Source organism: Symphalangus syndactylus, chromosome 18 (genome assembly GCF_028878055.3).
Source record: "Symphalangus syndactylus isolate Jambi chromosome 18, NHGRI_mSymSyn1-v2.1_pri, whole genome shotgun sequence".
Lineage (NCBI taxonomy): Eukaryota > Metazoa > Chordata > Mammalia > Primates > Hylobatidae > Symphalangus > Symphalangus syndactylus.
The window spans coordinates 20,388,378-20,413,353 of NC_072440.2; the positions used below are offsets into that span (position 1 = coordinate 20,388,378).

At 53.4% G+C, this 24,976-nt stretch overlaps 1 protein-coding gene across 3 annotated transcripts in view; it reads right to left on the reverse strand.

Annotated features, from left to right (window-relative positions):
• Positions 1-13,469: 13,469 nt before the first annotated feature.
• SYNGR1 (synaptogyrin 1) overlaps positions 13,470-24,976 on the reverse strand; it is a 34,123-nt gene continuing 22,616 nt past the window's right edge. The window contains exons 2-4 of one of the 3 annotated variants that reach the window (XM_055254242.2): positions 24,480-24,717; positions 22,836-22,981; positions 13,470-17,335 (exon numbers count right to left, since the gene is read on the reverse strand). In XM_055254242.2, the coding sequence (XP_055110217.1) occupies positions 17,114-17,335; positions 22,836-22,981; positions 24,480-24,717 (606 nt within the window). In that variant the 3' untranslated portion in view covers positions 13,470-17,113. Of the gene's footprint in view, positions 17,336-18,992; positions 19,123-19,288; positions 21,419-22,835; positions 22,982-24,479; positions 24,718-24,976 lie in introns of those variants that run through there. The other 2 variants (XM_055254243.2, XM_055254244.2) reach the window with 2 other exon arrangements.

Below are 24,976 nucleotides of genomic sequence, written 5' to 3' on the forward strand. Positions count from 1 at the left end.
ATGACCGCGCTGCCGGGGAGCATGCACCCAGCGCCACCCCACGGCCGAAGAGGGATGGGGCCGTAGCGGACCGTGTGCGCAGGCGCGCTCTTGCACTTTTTTTTTTTTTTTCCTGGGGCCAATTGCCCCTCGCCCATCTTTATTTTTTATTTTTTGAAATAGGGTCTCACTGTGTCACCCAGGCTGGAGTGCAGTGGCGCGATCACAGCTCCCTGCAACTTCTGCCTCCCAGCTTCAAGCGATTATCCTGCCTCAGCCTCCCGAGTAGCTGGGATTACAGGTGCCTGCCTCTCCTGCCCCAGCCTCCCGAGTAGCCGGGACTACAGGCATGAGCCACCACGCGCGGCTAATTTTTGTATTTTTAGTAGAGACGGGGTTTCGCCATGTTGGCCAGGCTGGTCTTGAACTCCTGAGGGTTCTTTGTGAACACAGTTGGGACAGGGGAGGACAATTCATTCACGCAGCAAATGCTAGCTTGGTGACCCTGCCTGGCTCTATAGTGGGTTCTGCAGCGAGCAAGACAGGCCTTCAAAAAGCTAACATTTTATGTGATATGTTTGTTATGTTATGTTATGTTATGTATGAGACTGAGGCTTGCTCTGTCGCCCAGGCTGGAATGCAGTGGCGTGATCCGGGCTCACTGCAACCTCTGCCTCCTGGGTTCAAGCGATTCTCCTGCCTCAGCCTCCCGGGTAGCTGGGGTTACAGAAGCCCGCCATCACGCCCGGCTAATCTTTTACATTTTTTGTAGAGACGGGGTACCGCTATGTTGGCCAGGCTGGTCTCAAACTCCTGGCCTAAAACGATTCTTCTCCCTGGGCCTCCCAAAGTGGTGGGATTACAAGTGTGAGCCACCCCGCCCATCCTAAAATGTTAACATTTTAATTGGAGAGGACAACATTTATGTATATAAGACATTCCGCCGGGGCGGGCGCGGTGGCTCATGCCTGTAATCCCAGCACTTTGGGAGGCCGAGGCGGGTGGATCACGAGGTGAGGAGATCGAGACCATCCTGGTTAACACGGTGAAACCCCGTCTCTACTAAAAATACAAGAAAGTAGCCGGGCATAGTGGTGGGCGCCTGTAGTCCCAGCTCCTTGGGAGGCTAAGGCAGGAGAATGGCGTGAACCCGGGAGGCGGAGTTTGCAGTGAGCCGAGATCGCGCCGCTGCACTCCAGCTTGGGTGACAGAGCGAGACTCCATCTCAAAAAAAAAAAAAGACATTCCAAGTGGTACTAAATGCTAGGAAGAGAAGTTTGTGGATGGTGGCATGGGGGTGAGGTGTTAGCTGGCAATAGTGAAGACCAGGCCAGGTGGATAGGACACCTAATGCGGAAGTCCCAAGGAAAGGGTGCCTGTGAATTCAAAAAGCACGCTTGTTGGCCGGGCACCGTGGCTCATGCCTGTAATCCCAGCACTTTGGGAGGCCCAGGCCAGTGGATCACCTGAGGTCAGGAGTTTGAGATGAGCCCAACCAACATGGTGAAACCCCATCTCTACTAAAACTACAAAAAAATTAGCCGGGCACGGTGGTGCACGCCTCTAATCCCAGCTACTTGGGAGGCTGAAGCAGGAGAATTGCTTGAACCTGGGAGGCGGAGGTTGCATTGAGTGAGCCGAGATCACTCCACTGCACTCCAGCCTGGGCAACAGAGTGAGACTCTGTCTCAAAAAAAAAAAAAAAAAAAAAGCACACTTGTCACAGGAGCCCACTGTGGCTTGCACAGAGATGGAGGAGAGAGATAAAGGGGCTGCAGGGACAGGCTCTGACCAAATGGGCCCTAGGCAGGAGTTTATTCAACTGGAGGACAGAGGGAAGTTGTTGCCTTCTAAGCAAGCCATTGACAGGGTCCCATTGGTAGAGAGATGTTTGACTCCCAGGTTCAAGCGATTCTCCTGCCTCAGCCTCTCAAGTAGCTGGGATTACAGGCATGCGCCACCACGCCTGGCTAATTTTGTATTTTTAGTAGAGATGGGGTTTCTCCATGTTGGTCAGGCTGCTCTTGAACTCCCGACCTCAGATGATCCGCCTGCCTTGGCCTCCCAAAGTGCTGAGATTACAGGCGTGAGCCATCGCACCCGGCACCTGCCTGCTTTTTATAAAATTAAACAAACATTCATTTGCAAGCCATCTCTCCCTGACCCCCACCATTTAAAAAAAAAACAAAACAGGATCTCACTGTATTGTCCAGGCTGGAGTGCGGTGGCACAATCATGGCTCATTGCAGCCTCAAGCTTCTGGGCTCAAGTGATTCTCCCACCTCAGTCTCCTGGGTAGCTGGGACTACAGCATGTGCCACCACGCCCAGCTAATTTTTGTATTTTTGTAGAGACAGGCTAACACCATGTTGCCCAGGCTGGTGTCAAACACCTGAGCTCAAAAGATCCTCCTGGGCCGGGCACGGTTGCTCATGCCTGTAATCCCAGCACTTTGGGAGGCCGAGGTGGGCGGATCACGAGGTCAGGAGATCAAGACCATCCTGGCCAACATGGTGAAACCTCATCTCTACTAAAAATACAAAAAATTAGCCGAGTGCGGTGGCATGTGCCTGTAGTCTCAGCTACTTGGGAGGCTGAGGCAGGAGAATCGCTTGAACCCGGGAGGCAGAGGTTGCAGTGAGCCAAGATTGCGCCACCGTACTCCAGCCTGGGCGACAGAGTGAGACTGGGAGGCGGAGGTTGCAGTGAGCCAAGATCACGCCAATGCACTCCAGCCTAGCAACAGAGTTAGACTGTGTCTCAAAAAAAAAAAAAAAAGATTCCTGCTTGGCCTCCCAAAGTGCTGGGATTACAGGCATGAGCCACCACACCCGGCCACCACTGTCTTTGTTTTTAAAACCCCTACCTCCCAGGGATGTTACGAAGATTAAATAAAGTAACATCTTCCAAGCCTTTAGCACAGAAACAGAATCTGCTCCAAATATGTGGCTTCTCTTCCCTTCCCCAGACCCGTTTCCCCATGCTCATGCCATATGTTTCTACCATTTCACCTTGGGATGCTGGTAACAGTTCCAAAAACACAGAGGGTGCTTCTGAAGGCCACGCCATTGGGCGCCCCAGCTGCTTTTCGGCCAGTTATCACCTTCACCAAGATATCCTTGCTCATCAGCCCTGGGACAAACTGAGTGGAGCCAGAAGCCCAAGAGAGGGGGCAGTTAATTCTGCTGGGGGAGTTAGGGAAGACTTCACAGGGGAGGTGACCTTCCAGCTGGGTCTAGGAGGGCAGAAGGATTGAGCAGGCAGAGAAGATAGAAAGTGCATCTCAGGCCAAGGGATCGCATGATCAAAGAGAGGGGGGATCTGGCAAAGGCAGAAATTGACTGTGGCCGAAGCTGAGGAGGACAAATCAGGGAGGGATATGGGTGCAACAGAAGCAATTGGCTTTATCTTGTAAGGGTAGGGACTCATTTAAGTGGGAGAGTCACATGATTCATATTTGTGTTTCAGAGGGATCCCACTGAGTCAGACAGGAAGCAGGGAGACCAGTATTAGGAGCCTGCTGGGATAACCCAGATAAGAGAAGGAGGTGGCCCGGACCAGGATGGTGGCCATGAGGATAAAAGAAACGGACAGTTTTCAAAAATATCCAAACAGGTCAAGTAGGAAGACTCTGGCAGTTGATTGGAAGCAGAAGAAAGGGGAGTGGAAGATGACTCCCAGGCTCCTGGCCCAGGCCGTCGGCCCAGTGGTGGAGGGTCTGCCGAGACAGGGCCACGAGAGGAGGGCCAGGTCTGGGCCTGGCAGGTAGACAGAGAGCGCAGGGGGCAGAGAGGATGCTGAAACATTCACAGTGTGCAAAGCAGCATGTTACTCTATGCATTTGAGGCATCTGCTGTGGAAGGGGAGAACCAAGGCAGTGACAGAAGGGATGGTTTGAGAAATATTTAGGATGTTAAGTCAACAAGATCCGGTGTATGCTTGGGTTTTTGAAAAGAGGAACAAATCTGGGATAATACCCAGGGGGGTGACTGGGAGATGATGGTGCCTTTTACTTAGATGATGAGTACAGAGAAAGGAGGAGATTTGGTGGGAAGATTCATGTATTAATTCGACAATCCTCAGTAGAGCACTTAGTACATGCCAGGTAAGCAGGGACAAGAGCACTGCCCTTATGAGACTTCCACATTCGGTGAGGAGAGATAGGTAATAAATAAACTAGTAAGTATGTCAGCTGGTGGCAAGTGCTATGGAGGAAAACAAGGTGGAGGTGGGCTGCCTTTTTTTTTTTTTTTTTTTTTGAGATGGAGTTTTGTTCTTGTCACCCAGGCTGGAGTGCAATGGCACGATCTCGGCTCACCGCAACCTCCACCTCCTGGGTTCAAGTGAGTCTCCTGCCTCAGCCTCCCAAGTAGCTGGGATTACATGCACACAACATCACGCCTGGCTACTGTTTTTTTTTTTTTTTTTGAGACAGGGTCTCACTCTGTCACCCAGGCTGGAGTGCAGTGACACAACCACAGCTCAATGAAGCCTCGACCTCCCAGGCTCAGGTGATTCTCCCACTTCAATCTCCCGAGTAGCTGGGACTACAGGTGTGCCACCACACGTGGCTAATTTTCCATTTTGTTTTTTGTAGAGACAGGGTTTTGCCATGTTGCCCAGGCTGGTCTCAAACTCCTGGGCTCAACTGATCTGACTGCCTCAGCCTCCCAAAGTGCTAGGATTACAAATATGAGCCACTTGGCTGGGCGTGGTGGCTCACGCCTGTAATCCTAGCACTTTGGGAGCCCAAGGCGGGTGGATCACGAGGTTGGGAGATCAAGACCATCCTGGCTAACACAGCGAAACCCCGTCTCTACTAAAAAATACAAAAAATTAGCCGGGCGTGGTAGTGGGCGCCTGCAGTCCCAGCTACTCAGGAGGCTGAGGCAGGAGAATGGCGTGAACCCGGGAGGTGGAGCTTGCAGTGAGCCAAGATCCTGCCACTGTGCTCCAGCCTGGGCGACAGAGCAAGACGTCGTCTCAAAACAAAAACAAATATGAGCCACTGTGCCTGGTCGGGGGTGCCTTTTTAAAAGGCATGACCAGGGATGAACCCATTGCAAAGGTTTCAGATCTCCTCCAGAGATCTGGGGTGGAGCAGGGAGAGCATTTCAGGCAGCGGTGATAGCAAGTGCAAAGGCCCTGAGGCAGGAATGTGCTAGGTATGTTCTAGGAACAGCAAGGAGGTCAGCGTGGCTGAAGCACAGGGGAGGGTGGCAAGCTATGGGATGAGAGAAGTAGCAAGGCAGATCCCTGGGGTCTTCATGGGAGATGTCAACCAGATATCTCAGAGTAAAGGCAGTTGGATATATGAGTAGCTGACCTGGGGGGTGTACACACTTGAGAATGGTCAGAATACAGCGGATATTTAAAGCTGTGAGACCAGATGAGCCACCAAGGAAGCAAGTGTGGACGGAGGATGAACCTGGGAGTCCTCCACATTGACAATGAGGGCACAATCGCTGCTACTGTTCAATTGATGTAACTTTTTTTTTTTTTTTTTTTGAGACAGGGTCTCACTCTGTCACCCAGGCTGGAGTGCAGCGCTGTGATCTTGGTTTCCTGCAAGCTCTGCCTCCCGAGTTCAAACGATCTGCCCACCTCAGCCTCCCAAAGTGCTGGGATTACAGAAGTCAGCCATCCCGTCCAGCGATGTAATTTTTGAAAAACCTTGAGGAAAAGCGCATTCAATTTTTCATGAGATCTCTCAAACATTTGAAGTCACATTTCTAGGTCACATAATTGGGACAGGGTTTGGGAAGACCCCAGCGCTGGATAAGCACGGAGAACAGATGGGTAACCAAAGCCGAAGCCTTTGCTGATCCAGAAGCATGCACAGCTGGGGGAACTTTCACATCAAAAACAGGCTTTAAGGATTATGTGAGTGACTGCAAATGTATAAAAATAGTTTAACAAAAGGCAGCAAAGAAGCTAAGACGATGGGTTTTAAAGCTGGACTCACTACTGGTCAAGTCAGGCCCTGCACAAGTATAACTGTGCTGGGCCACTTCTCTCTGGCCCAGCTCCTCATCTGTAAAATGGGAGCATCTTAGTGCCCCTATCACAGGTGTTGAAAGAAGTGAACAAGGCCGGGCGCGGTGGCTCATGCCTTGCACTGTCATCCCAGCACTTTGGAAGGCCGAGGGGGGCAGATCACGGGAGGTCAGGAGTTCGAAACGAGCCTGGCCAATATGGAAAACCCTGTCTCTACTAAAAATACAAAAATTAGCCGGGCGTGGTGGCACATGCCTGTAATCCCAGCTACTCGGGAGGCTGAGGCAGGAGAATCGTTTGAACTTGGAAGGAGGAGGTTGCAGTGAGCTGAGACTGCGCCACTGCACTCCAGCCTGGATTGCGCCATTGTACTCCAGCCTGGGTGACAGAGCGAGACGCTGTCTCAAAACAACAACAACAACAACAACAACAACCACCAAAAAAAAAAAAAGAAAGAAAAGAAAAGGAGGCTGGGCACGGTGGCTCACGCCTGTAATCCCAGCACTTTGGGAGGCCGAGGTGGGCGGATCACAAGTTCAGGAGATCGAGACCATCCTGGCTAACACGGTGAAATCCCATCTCTACTAAAAATACAAAAATAAAATTAGCCGAGTGTGGTGGCAGGCGCCTGTAGTCCCAGCTACTTGGGAGGCTGAGGCAGGAGAATGGCGTGAACCCAGGAGGCGGAACTTGCAGTGAGCCGAGATCGCGCCACTGCACTCCAGCCTGGGCCACAGAGCGAGACTCCAACTCAAAAAAAAAAAAAAAGAAAAGAAAAGGAAAGAAAAAAGAAAAGAAGTGAACTAGACAATGCTTTACAAAGTACGCAGCATAGTTCAGGCCCATAGTCAAGTGTAGCTATCTAATTGACAAGGAGACTAAAAGAAGAAGAAAAAAGATTCAGAATAAAATAAAGGGGAGATGGAGAGGGGCCAGAATCAGTGTGCTGAGCAGGACTGCACCCATGGGCATGGGACCCGTACAGTCGCACAGCACCCTGCTCTCAAAATAGGCCTAGCATTTGGTTGAATGCTCTGCATTAATTTCTGTTTGAATTTCAACATCTTGAAATTCTTCATCATTTTATATTTGAACTTGTGTTTTATAAAGGAAGTCCAGTGGGACAAAGAAGCATATGCACCAGCAGGCTCAGACCAGCAAGGATGACAGGCGGTGAGCAGCAGAGTTACCTAGCAATTGGCCTGGCCACCTTGTGTGCACCCACATGGCTGGACAGTTTGCGACACTGTGGGGCTGTGTGGGGACAGTGGGGGCCAGGATCTGTGCCCAGATTGGTGGCAGCAGCAGAAGAAACTGGTGGGGGTGTCACAGCTCCATGCCATTACGGGCTCTGTGGTGGGAGAAGAGACTCCACGTGGAACAGCCCGTGCCTGTAACATCTGCACAAATATAGCTCACAGCCTAAATGCTGGGACAGGTACTGCCAGTAGTCAGGCAATAAACCTTGTCAGTAAGTTATTACAACGTGGAAACATACACATGGATGTCGCAATAAAGCACATCAGGGAGCTGTTAGGATTCTTCAAAGAGTTTTAGAATTTTTGGTTTTCGCCCTGGCATCCATGGGGATGCTAGGAAAAAAAAAAGAATCTCTGGTTTTGAAAATTGCTGCAGGCCAGGCACAACGGCTCATGCCTGTAATCCCAGTACTTGGGAGGCTGAGGCACGAGCATTGCTTAAACCTGGGAGGTGGAGGTTGCAGGGAGGCGAGATCATGTCATTTCACTCTAGCCTGGACAACAGAGCAAGATTCAGTCTCAACAAACAAACAAAAACAAAAAACAAAAAAGTCTGCTGCAATATTGCAAATATCCACAGTCTTAGAAATATTCTACAGAAAATAATTCTATTTTATGTGAAGCTTACTCTGAAGGCAGTTTTAAAGCTAAGTTTTCCTTGTAATCGAAGACCCAGCAATCAAATGCATAAACAGATCATTAAAATTATATAGAAATCATGAAGTAACTTTCAGTTTCTTGTACAACCTTCACAAGTTATAGAAAATGTCAAAGAAAACATTAAAACATCGTTGTATAAGTTTACATTTAAAATTAAATCAGACACATATGAAACTGATATATACGAATAGTTAAGTCTTTTTTTTTTTATTTTGAAATGGAGTCTCACTCTGTCGCCCAGGTTGGAGTGCAGTGGTGCAATCTTGGCCCACTGCAACCTCTGCCTCCTGGGTTCAAGCGATTCTCCTGCCTCAGTCTCCTGAGTAGCTGGGATTACAGGTGCACACCATCAGGCCTGGGTAATTTTTGTATTTTTAATAGAGATGGGGTTTCGCCATGTTGGCCAGGCTGGTCTGGAACTCCTGGCCTCAGGTGATCCACCTGCCCCAGTTTCCCAAAGTGCTGGGATTACAGGTGTGAGCCACCGCGCCTGGCCAATATGAAGAGCTAAATAATTTTTAAAAATTCTTTAAAATCATGAATTTCTCCTACTGTGACAGCATATAAAATACTCTCAGCAGCTACAGCGACAATTGCCTTGGCAGAAGGAGCCTTCTCAAAATAAAAAGTATAAGAAATTATTTGTAATCTTCCCTTTGCCAAAAGTGGCTGTTGTAGCTTTCAATGGAAAATGAAGTTGTCATAAGTATAAATTTCAATAATATAATAAATGAACTTGCAAAAAGAATGAGCCAAAAAATCATATGACCAATCAAGAAATCATATTAGTAAGCCATTATTTTTGTATTATATAAAATGACATCAAAATATTATTATTACTATGTTATTTTTTTTTTTTTTTTTTTTTTTTTTTTTTTTTTTTTTGAGACGGAGTCTCGCTCTGTCACCCAGGCTGGAGTGCAGTGGCGCAATCTCGGCTCACTGCAAGCTCCGCCTCCCGGGTTCACGCCATTCTCCTGCCTCAGCCTCTCCGAGTAGCTGGGACTACAGGCGCCCGCCACCACGCCCGGCTAATTTTTTGTAGTTTTAGTAGAGACGGGGTTTCACCGTGGTCTCGATCACTTGACCTCGTGATCCGCCCGCCTCGGCCTCCCAAAGTGCTGGGATTACAAGCGTGAGCCATACTATGTTATTTTTTGAAAGGGAGTCTTGCCCTGTCACCCAGGCTGCAGTGCAGTGGCGCGATCTCGGCTAACTGCAACCTCCACCTCCCTGGTTCAAGCAATTCCTCTGCCTCAGCCTCCCGAGTAGCTGGGATTACAGGCACACACCACCAAGTTCAGCTAATTTTTTTTTTTTTTTTTGTATTTTTAGTAGACAGGAGGTTTCACCACATTGGTCAGGCTGGTCTCGAACTCCTGACCTCAGGCAATCCACCCACCTCGGCCTCCCAAAGTGCCGAGATTACAGCGTGAGCCACCACACCCAGCCTATTATTGTTATTATTATTATTTGAGCGGGAATCTCGCTTTTGTCGCCCAAGCTGGAGTGCAACGGCATGATCTTGGTTCACTGCAACCTCTGCTTCCCAGGTTCAAGCGATTCTCCTGCCTCACCCTCTTGAGTAGCTGGGATTACAGGTGCCCGCCACCACACCTGGCTGATTTTTGTATTTTTAGTACAGATGGGGTTTCATCACATTGGCCAGGCTTGTCTTGAATTTCATACCTCAGGTGATCCACCCGTCTCAGCCTCTCAAAGTGTTGGGATTACAGCGTGAACCACCTCGCTCAGCCCCAAAATATTATTTTTTATAATCTTAAATTTATGCTGTTACTCATGTGTTACTCTTACTCCTATTATATTTTATATGTAATATTTTATAAGTAAAGCGCTTTATATTTTAGTATTTTTATTTCTATTTCTATTTATTATTATTATTTTTTTGAGACAGAGTCTCTCTCTGTCACCCAGGCTGGAGTGCAGTGGCGTGATCTCGGCTCACTGCAACCTCCACCTCCCGGGTCCAAGCAATTCTCCTGCCTCAGCCTCCTGAGGAGCTGGAATTACAGGCACGTGCCACCATGCCCGGCTAATTTTTTTTTTTTTTTTTTTTTTTTGGTATTTTTTGTAGAGATGGGGTTTTGCCATGTGGGCCAGGCTCGTCTCGAACTCTGGGTCTCAAGTGATCTGCCCGCCACAGTCTCCCAGAGTGCTGGGATTAGAGGCGAGAGCCACTGCACCCGGTCAAAAATTACGCTATTTTTAAATATTGCTTTTTGAACAAGAGGCCCTGCACTTTCATGTTGTACTGGGCCCTGCAAATCATGCAGCAGCCCTGATTCTGAAACCTAGTATTTCTTTGAAATAGTTTTCATATTTCTCTGAATTGTCCTGAGTCAGTTAAAACCCTTTCAGGGTTTAATGACTTCCCTTAAGTCCAATGAAGGCCATTTCATTACATTATAACTTTTTTTTTTTTTTTGAGAAAGGGTCTCACTCTGTCACCCAGGCTGGATTGCAGTGGTGGTGATCATGGCTCACTGCACCCTCGACTTCCTGGGCTCAAGAGATCCTCTCCACTCAGCCTCCCAAGTAGCTGGGACCACAGGCTCAGGCCACCATGCCTGGTTAATTTTTGTATTTTTAGTAGAGACACTGTCCTCAAACTTCTGGCCTCATTGAGCCATCCAGTTCAGCCTCCCAAAGTGCTGGGATTACAGGCGTGAGCTACCACGCCCGGCCCTAACTTATTTATTAATTTATTTTTAGGTGGAGTCTCGCTCCAGGCTGAGGGAGTGCTCAGCCTGTCACCCAGGCTGGAGTGCAGTGGAACGCTCTCTGCTCACTGCAACCTATGCCTCCTGGGTTCACACGATTCTCCTGCCTCAGACTTCCGAGTAGCTGGGATTACAGGCACCCACCACCACGCCCAGCTAAATTTTGTATTTTTAGTAGAGATGCTGTTCTCCAGCTTCAGCCTCCCAAAGTGTTGGGACTACAGGCGTGAGCCACCGCGCCTGGCCCTAACTTTTTTTTTTTTTTTTGAGACGGAGTCTTTCTCTGTCGCCCAGGCTGGAGTGCAGTGGTGTTCCATCTCCGCTCACTGCAACCTCCGCCTCCCGGGTTCAAGCAATTCTCCTGCCTCAGACTCCCGAGTAGCTGGGATTACAGGCGCCTGCCACCAAGCCCAGTTAATTTTTGTATTTCTAGTAGAGTCAGGATTTTACCATGTTGGCCAGGTTGGTCTCGAACTCCTGACCTCAGGTGATCCGCCCTCCTTGGCTCCCAAAGTGCTGGGATTACAGCATGAGCCGCCGTGCCTGGCCCTAATTTCTTAAGGACCACATCGCAGCGTGGAGCGGGCCGCTCTGAAAGGCTGACATACTCCACGGGGCTCAGACGCCCCAGTCCATCCCCCATCCCTTTTGGGGTGCTGTCCTCTCCACCTGGGAGTCGTTCTTCAGCGTCCGACAGGCGGCAGGTGCGGGGCCTTCGGATGACAGTTTCGGTGTTTGGGGTCTCTGGGCAGGGGAGGCACGTGACGGGCCTTTGGTGCCGCAGAGTGGAGCGAACACCTGAACCGCAAGGACGAAGACCGGAAGTGGACAGGGAGGCGGGAGTGGCCGCTAAGGGATGACAGCGACTCTGCACACGCGGCCTGCCCTCTGCGGACCACAATGACGTTTCACCTCCTTGAAGACTGGAGAGGGGGGCCATCAGGTGAGAGGGGTCAAGCAGAGCGGGCGGCCTGACCAGCCCCAGCAGCCCCGGTTTGGAACCCGACCCCGCTGTCCTCCAAGGGTCGGCTCCTCTCGCAGAGCAGCGGCTTCAGGGTCGGCCTTCAGGGTCGCTCGGGCTCCTCGGGTTGCAGGCAGCCCCGGCCTCCTAAACGGGGTCAGAACCTGGGTGTCCTGGAACGGAGCCCCGGAGTCCCTCACCCGCCCCGCCGCGCTCCTTCCCTCCGAACCGGCTACTCCTCCGACTTCCTGCCGACTCCGCCCACCCCCGATGACCGCAATCCGATTGGCTTAGCATCTCTCTCGCCCGCCCCTCTCCCGAGAGTGGGCAGGGCCAGTGCCTTAACCGACGGGCCATGCCCAGGCCACGCCCACTTGCTCCTCCCACCCGGCCTGGGCTCCAGAGCCCTTTCTCATGGGAATTTTTTTTTTTTTTTTTTTTGAGACAGAGTCTCGCTCTGTCGCAGGCTGGAGTGCAGTGGCGCGATCTCAGCTCTCAGCTCACTGCAACCTCTTCCTCCTGAGTTCAAGCGATTCTTCTGCCTCAGCCTCCCAAGTAGCTGGGACTATAGGCGCCCATCGCCACACCTGGCTAATTTTTTTTTTTTTTTGGAGACAGAGTTTCGCTCTTGTTGCCCAGTCTGGAGTGCAATGGCGCCATCTTGCTCACCTCAACCTCCACCTCCGTGGTTCAAGCTATTCTCCTGCCTCAGCCTCCCGAGTAGCTGGGATTACAGGCATGCACCACCACACCCGGCTAATTTTTGTATTTTTAGTAGAGACAGGGTTTCTCTACTTTGGTCAGGCTCGTTTTGAACTCCTGACCTCAGGTGATCCGCCCGCCTCGGCCTCCCAAAGTGCTGGGTTTGCAGGTGTGAGCCACCGCGCCCAGCCACACCCAGCTAATTTTGTCTTTTTAGTACAGACGGGGTTTTACCATGTTGGCCAGGATGGTCTCGATCTCTTGACCTCGTGATCTGCCCGCCTAGGCTGCCCAAAGTGCTAGGATTATAGGTGTGAGCCACTGTACCCGGGTTAATTTTTTGTTTTGTTTTGTTTAGACACCGGGTCTCACTATGTTGACCAGGCTGGTCTCGAATTCCTAGGCTCAAGCAATCCTCCCACCTTGGCCTCCCAAAGTGCTGGTATTACAGGCATGAGCCATGGCACCCAGCTGAAGGCCAGTAAATTAAAAAACCATGTCTTGTAAAACATGTGTATGTAAAAGCATGGAAATGGTCTGGAAGGAATGAGGCCAAGCACCTAATCTTGTTTACTCCTGGGGGTTGGGGAAGGCACCAGGATAGGAAATGGTGATGGGGCATGTATGTGGACATGTGCACATGTAAGGTAAGAGACTCTGGCTTCAACTGTAATGATTTTCCTTTTTTTTTTTTTTTTTCTTAGACGGATTTTTGCTCTTGATGCCCAGGCTGGAGTGCAACGGCACGATCTTGGCTCACTGCAACCTCTGCCTCCCAGGTTCAAGTGATTCTCTTGCCTCAGCCTCCCAAGTAGCTGGGATTACAGGCACCCACCACCACACCCAGCTAATTTTTTTTTTTTTTTGGTATCTTTAGTAGAGACAGGTTTTCACCATGTCGGTCAGGCTGGTCTCGAACTCCTAACCTCAGGTGATCCACCCACCTTGGCCTCCCAAAATGTTGGGATTACGGGCATGAGCCACTGCACCCGGCCAATTTTACTTTTTAAAGAGATAATATGTTCATAGGTTCATTGTGTAATGAAAAATTAACAAACAATAATAACCAAGTAAGACATGGCCTGTCTAAGGAGACAAACGGGATGGAGCATCCAAGCCAAATGCAGAATGAAGAACAAAGAAACACGGTGACACGCTTGCAATCGCTGGTGGGTTCTGAGTCTTCACTTTATTACTATGTCACCAGAAGTCACCACCTTCACTTGGTTCACCACAGATGGATGGATGTCATAAAGGAGGGTGCCACGGGGCCACTGGATTCACTCGAGACTTAGCCAGGTGGTGGGGGGGCCTAGAGTGGGGGCCCAGGATGGGGACCGCCCTTCACCGCACACACACGCGCGCACACACACACACAGATATATTTGTGGAGCCTTATATTATACATCTTATATATAGAAAATATATATATTTATACTATACACAGGCAGTAACGCTGCGGGAGGGGCCGGGGCACCGACAAGGGTTGTGCGCACCAGGACATGGGGAGTGTCAGGTCAAGTGCATCGCTGGGAGGCAGCCGGCCCAATCCCTTCTCCCATAAACTCCTGGGAGGGGCATCCCCCCTTTCGTGCTCCTTAGAGAACCAAAGGGGTCTTGGGCCAAGGTTAGGGGTCTTCTAGGGCTAACAGGCAGGGGCTCTCAGTTACATGGGGAAACCTGGGATCCCCGAGGTTTTGAAGATCAAGAATCACCAGGGAAGGATGGAGTAGGGAACTAACGTCAGTCCCCTGGGAATTAGCCCCTCAACTGCGACACTCCCAGGTGGATCAAGAGCCGTGCAGGCAGGACAGTCTGACTGCCCAGGATGAGTCAACTCAGAAGGCAGAAGACCTGACTCCTGAATCTCTCCCTCTGTGCTTGACCTTGAACAAGTCACTGTCTCCCTACTCCAGACTCTGCCAACTCTAAGCGTCCTTGCGACTCTACACTTATGTGAAACCTTTTTTCCTGGGCCCTCCCTTGTGCTTGATGGGGAGGAGGGAGCCACCCTGCAGGGTCCAGCTGCAGGAGGGCCCTTCTCCAAGGAAAGCTTTGGGAGCAGGGGAGGGCAGCTGGGAGGAAAAGGGATACCAGACAGAGTTGGGCCTGGGGTCCCCCAGGGGCTGTCCTCTGCCAATAGAAGGAGCAAGCTTCCCCATGAACCTTCCAGGGCAGAGTCAGGAGCCCTGGGTCCCATCCAAATCCCGCCCTCCATCTCTCACCCTCTCTCCATCCTGGGCAGGTCCCTGCCAGAGCCCAGCCTGATGGGGAACATCATGCCTGGGAGGGCTTCTGGGCTGAACCCGGGAAGAGTGAGGGATTCTTCGTGAGATGACTCAGCACCCCCCAGTCCTGGCAGGAGTCTTGACAACTTTCCCTGCCTAGGGTGGCAGACAGGGCCTGTAACAAACACCCAGGATGGAGTTAAGCTTACCTGGTACCCTGCCCTCTGGCTGAGGATCACCAGCAGCTGGCTGGCGCCCAAGGAGAAACAGATGGGCAGTACCCTGAGGTCTCCTAGTGCCCATCAGCAGGACAGGCTTTTGGTAGACAGTAGGTGAGGGTCAGAACATCTCACAGTCTCTTGTGGTGGGCACAGAACTTCACGCTGCCATAAACACTCCCGCACTCACTCACACCCTCGCCTTTGGCCTGGTACAGGTTTCACTCTTCAGGCCAACAGATAACCTGTCCCCATGCTGGTCCCATTTGGGCCACCTGGGGGGGGCGGGCACTGTGGACAGAGCCCCTTCCCCGGATTGGAAAATGAAGTCAGCAACAACTAGCTGTCACTCAGCTGGCTGGGGTCCTCTCCATCACTGCTGTCCCTTGGGAGGACTTGGACAGACCTGAGTTTCGATCTGTGTTCCATTGCCAACTTGCCTATGCTTGCTGGGCCTCAGTTTCCCTCTGTTAAATGGGGACAATGGTGTTACTTCTCTGCTTAGGACTTCCTCCTCTTTCCCTTAACTCTGGCCCGGCTTTAGGGCCATCGAAGCAGAGACCACCCATGCCCTTGGTATCCCCAGCATAGGGGCCGGATAACTGCTGAGTGAGTAAGCAGGTGAGGGATTGCCTGCCTCTTAGGATTCTTGGAGGGGGGATGGGGGGATGGTGGTGGAAACACCCAGCACTAGGCCTGTCCACCACCTGCTCTGCTCTGCTCCCTGAGGGATGGGCCAGTGGACACTGGGTGGACAGGGGGATGGGCCCCCAGCACTCTCCCACACCTTCCTGTCCCTTATGGCTCAGTGAAGAGCCCACCTTGTGCAAGAATCAACCTGCCCCCACTCAGAAGAGATTATGACCTCCTCAGGCCCCTTTGTGCCTTTGGGTCACCTGCCACCCTCTCCCCTACAGCCCGTGGTCTTCCCCGGGCCTCCCATGCCTCCGGGGCTCTTGCCTGTGTCATCCTGGGGGCAGTGTCTCTCCATGGCTGCAGCCGAGGAGCTGACTTGGCTGATTCCAAAGCCCTGTCCTTGCTGCTCTGCCTCCCATAGGGAGGCTGGCTCCACAGTGGGCCTTCTGGAAGGCCAAGGAAACACCTCTCATGTGCTTGGCTGCTGCAGCCTCCGAACCCTGACTGACCCCAGATGAGAGGAGAGGTGACATAGTGTCCCAGATCAGTTCTGTTTCCTGGGAGGTCACAAGGGCAGGGAATCGAGGCACCTGCTGGGCAGCTGGGGCCAAGAAACCCGGGCATCAGGGCCAGCTTTGCCACTCACTCACCGTGACCTCGGGCCAGTCACACCCTCATCTGTGCCTTGTTGTCCACCCAGCCCTAGGTAAGGGCTTAGTGAGCCCTCCTAGAGGCAAGGACAGCGATCAGTCCTTTGAGAGACCACGAAGGGGTTTGCTGGAGCCCCCTGGAACAAGCGTCTGTGGGACACGCAGAGCACAGAGCAGCACCCGGGGCGAGCCCTCTTGGAGGAGGCCGAAGGCCAGGGGTAGGACCAGGGGGGATGTAGGTGGAGGGACCCGGAGGTGGGGCTGTCCCCAGGGGAGGAGGAACAGCTGGGGCAGAACAGGCCCTTGGCTTGCAGCAGAATCAGGGTGTCTCAAGGGGCTGAGGGCCCCAAGGCCTCCCAGAATGACAGTAACACTGAGCAGGGAAGCCCCAAGCGTGGGGATGGGAGGAGGTGGGTGGCCAGGGAAGAGCACGTGGTCTGCAGTTGGGCAGCCTGGGCTTGGCCCCACCTCTATCACTAGCTGCCTGAGTGATTCTGGGCAAGTAATCTTGACCTCTCTAGACCTCAGTTTCCTCAACCATAAAGTGGAGATGGCCCTGACACTCTTAGCAGGACTGCCAGAGCAGGGTGACAGCCCCCAGTGTCCTGTGGGTGTTCACACTCACCCTATGACCAAGCCACGGTGTAGCCACACTTCCCAGCATTATCTGGGTCTGTCTTTCCCACCATTCTGGCCTCTGGTACCACCAGGGCTTCCTCCACAGCTCATCGCTCCCCCTTTCCGGTGGCCATTTCTGCCAATTTCATCACCCATGCCCAGCACAGGCCGGATGCCCAGTAGGCGCCCAAGGAATGCTTGATGACACAATGTATGAATGCAAATACCCCTGGCCCCCACCCTCTAGGCCCCTGTGGGGCATATGCCCTGGGATACACTTGCACACACGTAGACAGTCCCCAACACTGGACTGCCCCACCCCTGCCCCGAGCTACCCTGGACCTCAGTGGGACAAGGCAGAGGCTGATGAGGCTCTGGGCAGGGCAGCCTGGGCGGGAGCAGGGGCTGGATGTGGAGGGAGGGGACAGATGGGGGAGGAGGCGGGGGCAGGCGGTCACTGTGGCTCAGTAGCCCTGCGACTGGTAGCCCTGGGGCTCGGTGTCGAAGGCGTTGGCCGGCTGCTGGTAGGTGCCGCCCATACCGGCGGGATCCGGCCCAGTGTTGGGCTCCACGTAGGGCGCGTAAGGCATGCTGGAGTCCTGGCTGGGGTCCATGTAGTCCTGGGAGAAGAGGGCCGAGTCGGCGCCAATCTGGTACCGCTGGAAGGCCAGCACAGCCTGGCCCGCCTGGGGACGGAGGCCGGCGAGGACAAGGACAGGCGGGAGGGGGTGGTTAGGGGAGAGACAGACAAGAGCACTGGGTTAGTGGCGGTTAGTTCACAGGACACAGGCAGGAGAGGGTTAAAGATCCTCAAAGCACCAAACATGAGACCAAGCTTGGCTGTGGAGAAGGCAGGCTGTTCTCACAGCCACGCCCGGAAATGCCGAGAACCATATCATCCAGCCAGAAAGTACCCCAGAAGTCACCTGCCCCGTCTCCCAATCCCAGAGGTCAGTCTGGGCTACCAAAAGTTCTAGATCTCCATTATGGAGTGTTAAGATGGCTCAAAGGCTCACAACAACCTCCTTAAAAAAAGCTTCTCAGTGGGACAAAGGACTGTTGGCATCTCCTAAGAGCCACTCTTTTGTCTCTCTTGCAGCTAGGCATGGCCATGTGACTATGTTTCGGCCAATGGGGTACCCTCATGTTCTTTGTCCCACCCTCTGACCTGATGCCTGGAACGCAGATGTGATGGCTACAGCTCTAGTTGCCACGAAGACCATGAGCCAAGCCTGTAGGAATGAAAGATGCCTGGGGGCCAGGCACCGCCGCTCATGCCTGTAATCCCACAACTTTGATAGGCCAAGGTGGGAGGATCGCTTGAGGCCAGGAGATCAAGACCAGCCTGGGCTAGAATATGCATCTCTGGCATACTGACTACGTTGAGTTAAAGGCACTTGAAAAACAGCAGGCACAATAACAATCTGATCTTCTTCTTGAAAGCAGGAGAGGCCAGGCGCGACAACTCATGCCTGCAATCCCAGCACTTTGAGAGGCCAAGATGGGCAGATTACTTGAGGTCAAGAGTTCAAGACCAGCCTGGCCAACATGGTGAAACCCCATCTCTACTGAAAATAGAAAAAATTAGCTGGGCATGGTGGCATCACCTGTAATCCCAGCTACTAGGGAGGTGAGGCAGGAGAATCGCTTGAACCCAGGAGGCGGAGGTTGCAGCATCCTGAGACAGTGCCACTGCACTCCAGCCTGGGCGACAGAGTGAGACTGTCTCAAAAAAAAAAACAAAAAAAGGCCAGCTTGGGCAACATAGCAAGACCCCATCTCTACCAAAAAAATCCACAAAAACCAAATTAGCCGGGCATAGTGGTGCTGGCCTGTAGTCCCAGCTACTCAGGAGGCTGAGGTGGGGAGATTGCCTGAGCCTATGGGTTCGAAGCTGCAGTGAGCTATGATCCAGCCTGGGCAGCAGAGTGAGACCCTGTCCCTAAAAGAAAAGGAAAGATGCCTGGGTCACCGAAGACCTCTGGAGCCAGTATGCCAGCCCTGGACCACTTCCACAGCCTTGGACTTTGTTGAAATCACTTTTATTCGGGATTTCTGTCACCTGCTGCTGAGCCTAATTCTAAGTGAGAAACTGAGTTAAATAGAGTAAAACAAGTTTCAGGATCATCCGACTTGGCAGAGCCCTGACTATTCAATGTGACCGCGCCTAGCCTGAAGCCCCCCCCGTTTTTTTTCACAGATCTCAGATTGGGAAAGACTTGTCTACAGCACACATGCATGGTTAGGAAGTTATTTTTCAATAAAAGCAATTACATTGTTATTAAGGACAATGACACTGACCACACTGAGCTAAGTCAAAGTTTAAGTAAATCAAACTTGTCATTAGAAAAGCAGCTTAGACGTTTATTGCAAAAGCCTTCTCCAGAAACTTTCCTGGCCCGGGGAATCTGCCTGTGATGGGAATGTGCCGATACTCTCCAGACCCCTGTTTTAGGGCTGGGAAGACGGAGGCCTAGAAAAGGAAGTGCCCATGGCAGAGTTACTGCTAGAACCCATCCCTAAACATGGGGTCCTACCCCTTCCCAGGTCAGGGCACCCTCACCTCCTTCCCTTTGATTAGCCCCTGACAAGGCACTAAGTCAACCAACAACCTAAAAGAGCCACTTAGTGAAGAGGTAGAGAGTGAATATACCTAGTGTTTTATTCCACAAAGTTCCAGAAACCTAGTGACTGGGCATTTCCTTTTTTTTCTTTTTTTTTTTTTTGAGACAGAGTCTCGCTCTGTCACCCAGGATGGGGTACAATGGCGCAATCTCGGCTCACTGCAACCTCTGCCTCCCGGGTTCAAGTGATTCTCCTACCTCAGCCTCCCAAGTAGCTGGGATTACAGGCACCCACCACTACACCAAGCTAATTTTTGTATTTTTAATAGAGACGGGGTTTTGCCATGTTGGCCAGGCCGGTCTCAAACTCCTGACCTCAGGTGATCCGCCCGCCTTGGCCACCCAAAGTGCTGGGATCACAGGCATGAGCCACCACGCCCAGCTAGGGCATTACCTTTTGATTGTACTCACTGACCAAAGTTCTGAGGGGAAGCACTTTCTGGAAGGTGGGCATTTAAAGCAAAGTGCCAGCGCCTTGGGAAAGACAGACCAGGTCTAAAGAAATTGGGCTAAGGGATAAGGTGTGGCCCTCTGGGGTTTCCTACTATGTTGGCATGAGGTCCTGGCTGCTGGGGGCTCGGACTCCAGAGCCTGAAGAAGCAGGGGAGGTGAAGAGTCTCCTGAGGGTACACTTGAGCCCTGGCCAGCCCACGGGGACTGACTGAATGAACCTGGAGAGCAATGTCTGTAGACTCGGTTCTCCCCCAGCTCCCTGGCTCTACTATCCAGGCTGGTTTCCTGTACAGAGGCAGAGGGCTGGAGCAGATGACCCCTACTGATCCTTCTAGGGAGAAGCCTCTGGCTGTAGGCACTCATACTGTCTCTGTGGTCAGCTCTCTGCCCTCACTAAGTCAAAGCTTCATTTGGGCAACCAGTTTAAGGGGCCACAAGACAGGAGCAAAGGAGAGGCCTGGGCCCCCGCTGGCCTGGGCTGCAGAGAGAGGATGGGAGTTCTGCTGAGAGCCCAGGGACCTGGTGGTCCCCTGGCCCCACTTTCTCAGTGTAGGTGCCCTCTCTGCAGCATCTCCAGCGTGCAGCAGGCAGTTTGCGTCTGCACTGGGATGCCTCCAGTGCCAGGAAGCTCACTCTTGGTGTGCTCAGGCCCTCACAGGGTTGAGGCGTTGCTTTGGGGAACTGTCTGTGCTCCACCAGCATGCTCAACTCCAGCAGAGAGTGGAGGAATGGGTGTGTTCCTGCCCAGGCAGCTGGGGGCCCCAAGGAGGAAACCTGTGTAGAACCAGAGACCAAAATCCTTTGGAGGAACAAGGATTCATCAAATGAGAATTACTCTCAAAGTAGAGATTCTGGAGGTGCCCTTGACTCTCTGGAGAGAAGAATGAATGAATGAATGAATGAATGAATGAATGAACAAAAGAGCTGACATTTATTGAGCATGCTTGTGCTAAGCCTTGTGCTGGCCTTTGTTTCATTGGCACAACAGCCTTGAGAGGTTTGTCCATTATCACCCCTCAGTTCAGGTAAGTGGACTGAGGCTGAGAGAGGTGCAGGGGTTTGTCAGGGTCACACAGCACATGAGGACAGAGCCAGACCAGGAGTCCTCTGACATCCTTGGCCAGGATGCGCACCCTGAGGACAGTGAGGTCACTCTTCACACCGCTGTGAAGGGAGAGGCTATTGCTCTGCACCCACAGCTCAGCAACGGGGACCATGAACGCCTCCAGACAGCCCATGTATGGGGCCACTACCAACCTGGTAACTGTCCACGGCTGTCCATTTGGAAGAGATATTGATGTATTTGTTTTCTCCTCCCCAGCCTGTGGGCTCCTGGAGCCAAGGACCCCACCTAATTCATCACTAGGCACAAAACAGCTGCTCAATAAATGTTTACTGAATGAATGAACGCATGAAGAATCAACGAAGGAGGCAGTGAAGGAATGAATGAGTCAGTGGAGAACCTGAATCGGTTCCTCAAGCCAGCCTTCCACTGCCCTGCATGCCCTGGCATCTTGGACATTTCTGGCACTAGGCTGCTCCTGCCACCTCACCGCCAGGGGTGATACAGGGCTGCCGGCCTCTGCAAGCTGGGGAGGCCTACGGCTGTGCCGAGGCGGGGAACAGCGTGCTGTACTCCTCCTGGAAGCTTAGGTCCTTGAATCTCCGCACGGCCAGGGCTGCGGTCAGGCTCTGCCAGGAAAGAGCAGGGGTGAGGCCGGTGGGGAAGAGCTGCAGAGGTGCCAGGAGGGAGGCTGGCTTCAGGGGGCCGGGCAGGCACCTGTTGGTCAGGTACTTCAGACCCATGGCTAGAAATCATCCACTACTCCTCTGTGAGCCCCGCCCCTAAACTCCTCCCTGTAGGCTGGGTGGTCCCCACTCCTGGGGCACCTTCTCTGGACTGAGATCCCCTGGGGTCACCTGTTCTTCCTACCCAGTCTTGAGGACACCGAGGGCTGGAGCAGCCAAGGCTGGCCCACTAGGGCCCGAACCACGGGTCTCCCCGCCCAAACACTATCTTCTAATACTGTTGGGGAGATGGGTGTACCCCCCAAAAATGGATATCCAGGGGCCCTCAAAAAGAAAAAGACGTCAACCCGGGGCAAACCCAGGAGGATGGGGGAAACAGGGACAGCTGGTGGCCTGTATGTAGCCTCAAGAGTCTCCTTGCAGGAGGCTGGGCCCAGAACTGCTGGCCGGCCCAGAGGGGAGGCAGCTGTGGGTTATGGGGAGGGCTCTTGGGATGGGGCTATGGAGGTGATGTGACCCTAGATCTCTGCAGAAGGGTGACTAGGAGAGAAGAAACAGAGATGACCCAGACCAGTGGGAAAGAGGGGCCAGCCGAGCTGTTGTGCCACCTGGCCCTCCAGCCTGCCAGCCCAGGGCCTGCTGGGCCCAGAGACATGCTTTGTTTGACACACACAATATATTGTTTAAACCTGAATAAACTTCCAACATATCAAGAGCAGATTTCATGTAAAAATTCAGACTTCTGCCTTCTCTAGGTCCCTATTCCTTCTTGGCAGCTGAGCAGAGGTACCCTCTTAGGATAGGCACGCATGTGTCACCCGGCCCGCTCACAGCTCTCAGGCCCTGCCTGGCCCATGCGCATCTGATGTCGACACCTGTCTCCCCCAAATTCTACCCCCTCATTTTACGGATGGGAAGACAGAGGCTAGGAAAATTAGAGGCAGCCCCGATTGGAACCAGGTCTCCTGACTCCTAGGCAGGGCTCCTTCCCAGCCTCAAACCCGGTAAGCCTCACCTTCCTGTCTAGGCCTCTGCTTTCTCATCTGTGAAAGGGGATAATAAACACCATTCACCCAGAGTGGTTCGGGGGGGTGGTTCGTGACCCCCAGGAAGGCTGCTCTGCACCACAGTGAGGGTCTGCCATCTCCAGTGACCGTGCTGCCCCCAAGGGCTGCAGCCTCCTTGCTGAGGGAGGCAGCACCACTGTGAGCGCCGCAGAGACAGGCAGGCAGAAGAGGGAGCGAGGGTAGTGTGGGCTCCCAGAGGCAGAGTGGGTCCCAGGCTAGCGAAAGGCCACCCGTCCAGGGGCTCAGTGGGGAAAGGGGGCAAGTGTGGGCTGGTGGGCAGTGGCTGTACTCACCCAGGTGAAGATGGAGAAAAAGGAGAAGGCGATGGCGGCCCGGGCTGCGTCTGTCCCTTCGTTCAGCGGGTTGTCCTTGGGCTTGGAGACCTGCCACTGGTTGGCCAGGTAGCAGAATCCCACGAACCAGAGGAAAGCCCAGAAGGCTGGGGGGTCCCAGGGCCAGGCAGAACGGGCAGTGCCATACATGGGGGAGAGGGTGAGTGGGGAGAAAATGGGGAAGCCAAGGAACAGGGGGACATTCAAGAGCGCATCTCCCATGCTCCCCCACCCCCAAAGGGAGAGGCAAAGGGGATAGGGGAAGAGAGAGGGAAGCCAAGAGAAGATCCAGGCGAGAAGAGGGAAGCCAGCCAGATACAGGGGGGAGGAGGCCACAGACAGGGCAGGGTCAGGGCCAGTCAGAGGAGAGCCACGCGCAGTGAGAGGGGAGGATGGAGGGAGAGACAGAGAGAGAAGGCAATCAACTCAGGCCAAATTTCTGCAGCCTCTGCCAAACCCCCATCTCCAGCCACACCCCTGACGTGGGCCCCCCCAGTCCACCCCTGATGCTTGCAGCTCTGCAGGCAGGAAGACCCCAACCCCCAGGCTGCCAGACAAATGAGGTGTGGGGAGGAGGATGAGGCTGGGGCAAGGATGGCAGCTTGGCTGGGTGAGTCTGGGCTTTGACTTTTAACGTGCTGCGACCCCACAGAGCCCCAGGTTTAGCAAGGGGCCCACTGAGAGCCGAGCCTGGGGGCATCAGCAGTGGGAGCCTCATGACCACACAATCTCCTGTGAGTGCCCAGGTCTCCCAGAGAAGCCCAGACCTGCTCAGGACAAGGCGTGCATCTGCCAAGCAGGTGGGGTTCCCAGCTGGGGCCCAGCCCACCTCCCAGAGGCACTGCCAGGGAACCCTGAGGCTCTGTGGAAGTTTGAGAACCATTCATTTAGTTCTAGTTCCTTCTAAAACTAGGCCTCATGACCTGTCTTCAGCCTGGCTTATCCTGAGAGCTCCAGGCTTAGAACTAGGGGTTGGTCCCAGTCCGGGGACCCAAGCCTCAGAACAGCGAGGCTGAAGCCTCGGGTTCAGACCCGTGACTGAGAGCATCCACCAATCAGATCCCTGGAACTCACAGGGCAGAGGTCAGAGTGCCTCTGCCAAAGGCTGCTTCTGAAGCGCAAAGGGCAGCAGGTCAGGTTGGCTCCACAGGTCCAGGCCCTGGTCCTGCCAAGGTCTGGCTGGGAGGCGTGGGGAGGCTGAGGCTCCAGGGCCCCTGCTGTGCACTGGGCACCCAGTCACCACCTTGCTTAGTCCTCATGAGGCTGCCCCAGGGAGGTGGCACAGAAGAGGCCACTGAAACATGGGCCAACCCACGGGGGCTGGCACATGCCCAGTGCCATCCATGGGTCCCTTAGACTAGAAGGAACTAGAATCCCATCCATGCTCCCCTGCCTGTGGGCAGCATGGGTTATTTTGGGGTCCCAGGCCCTGTCCTGGTCCCATCCTTCCTGCAGCCAGCCATGTGACCCTGAGTCTGTCCCTCCACCCGCCTGCACCTCATTTCCTCATCTGGAAAATGGGAAGAAGGGTGGCAGCCGCCTCCTATGGCCGGGACAGCCCTCTGCAGACTCTGTGCAGGGGGTACCCGTTGGGTGGGGGCTCACCCGAGACACCGATGTCGGACAGGACGGCTTTCTTGCGGTCCTTGACGCTGCTGATCTGCGGGAAGTACACGTCCAGGGCCAGGTACAGCAGGCAGGTGAGGAAGGCGAGCACGCCCACGGCCACGCCATAGCTGCAGGCGTTGGGGTTGCGGTTGTAGATGCAGAACTCCTCCCCCTCGGAGGCGCTGTTGAGGTAGCCCTCGTTCACGATGGAGCCGAACACCACTATGGAGAACAGCTGTCGGGGGTGGGGCCACACCTTAGACCTGGGCAGACCCCTGCCTCACACCACCCAGGAGACAGGGAGGCTGCCACCCTCACCTGCTGCCTGGCCCTCCGTGAGCTACAAGACCCAGGTTAAGCAGGCATTTCAGAGGGGGGCCCCCAGAGAGGGAGGGCAATTGTGTGGGTCACACAGCGCAGGTGGGGGTCATTCACTTCCTTCCTCAGCCACAGGCACTGAGGACTCTCTGACCATAGATGTGGCCCCTTCCAAC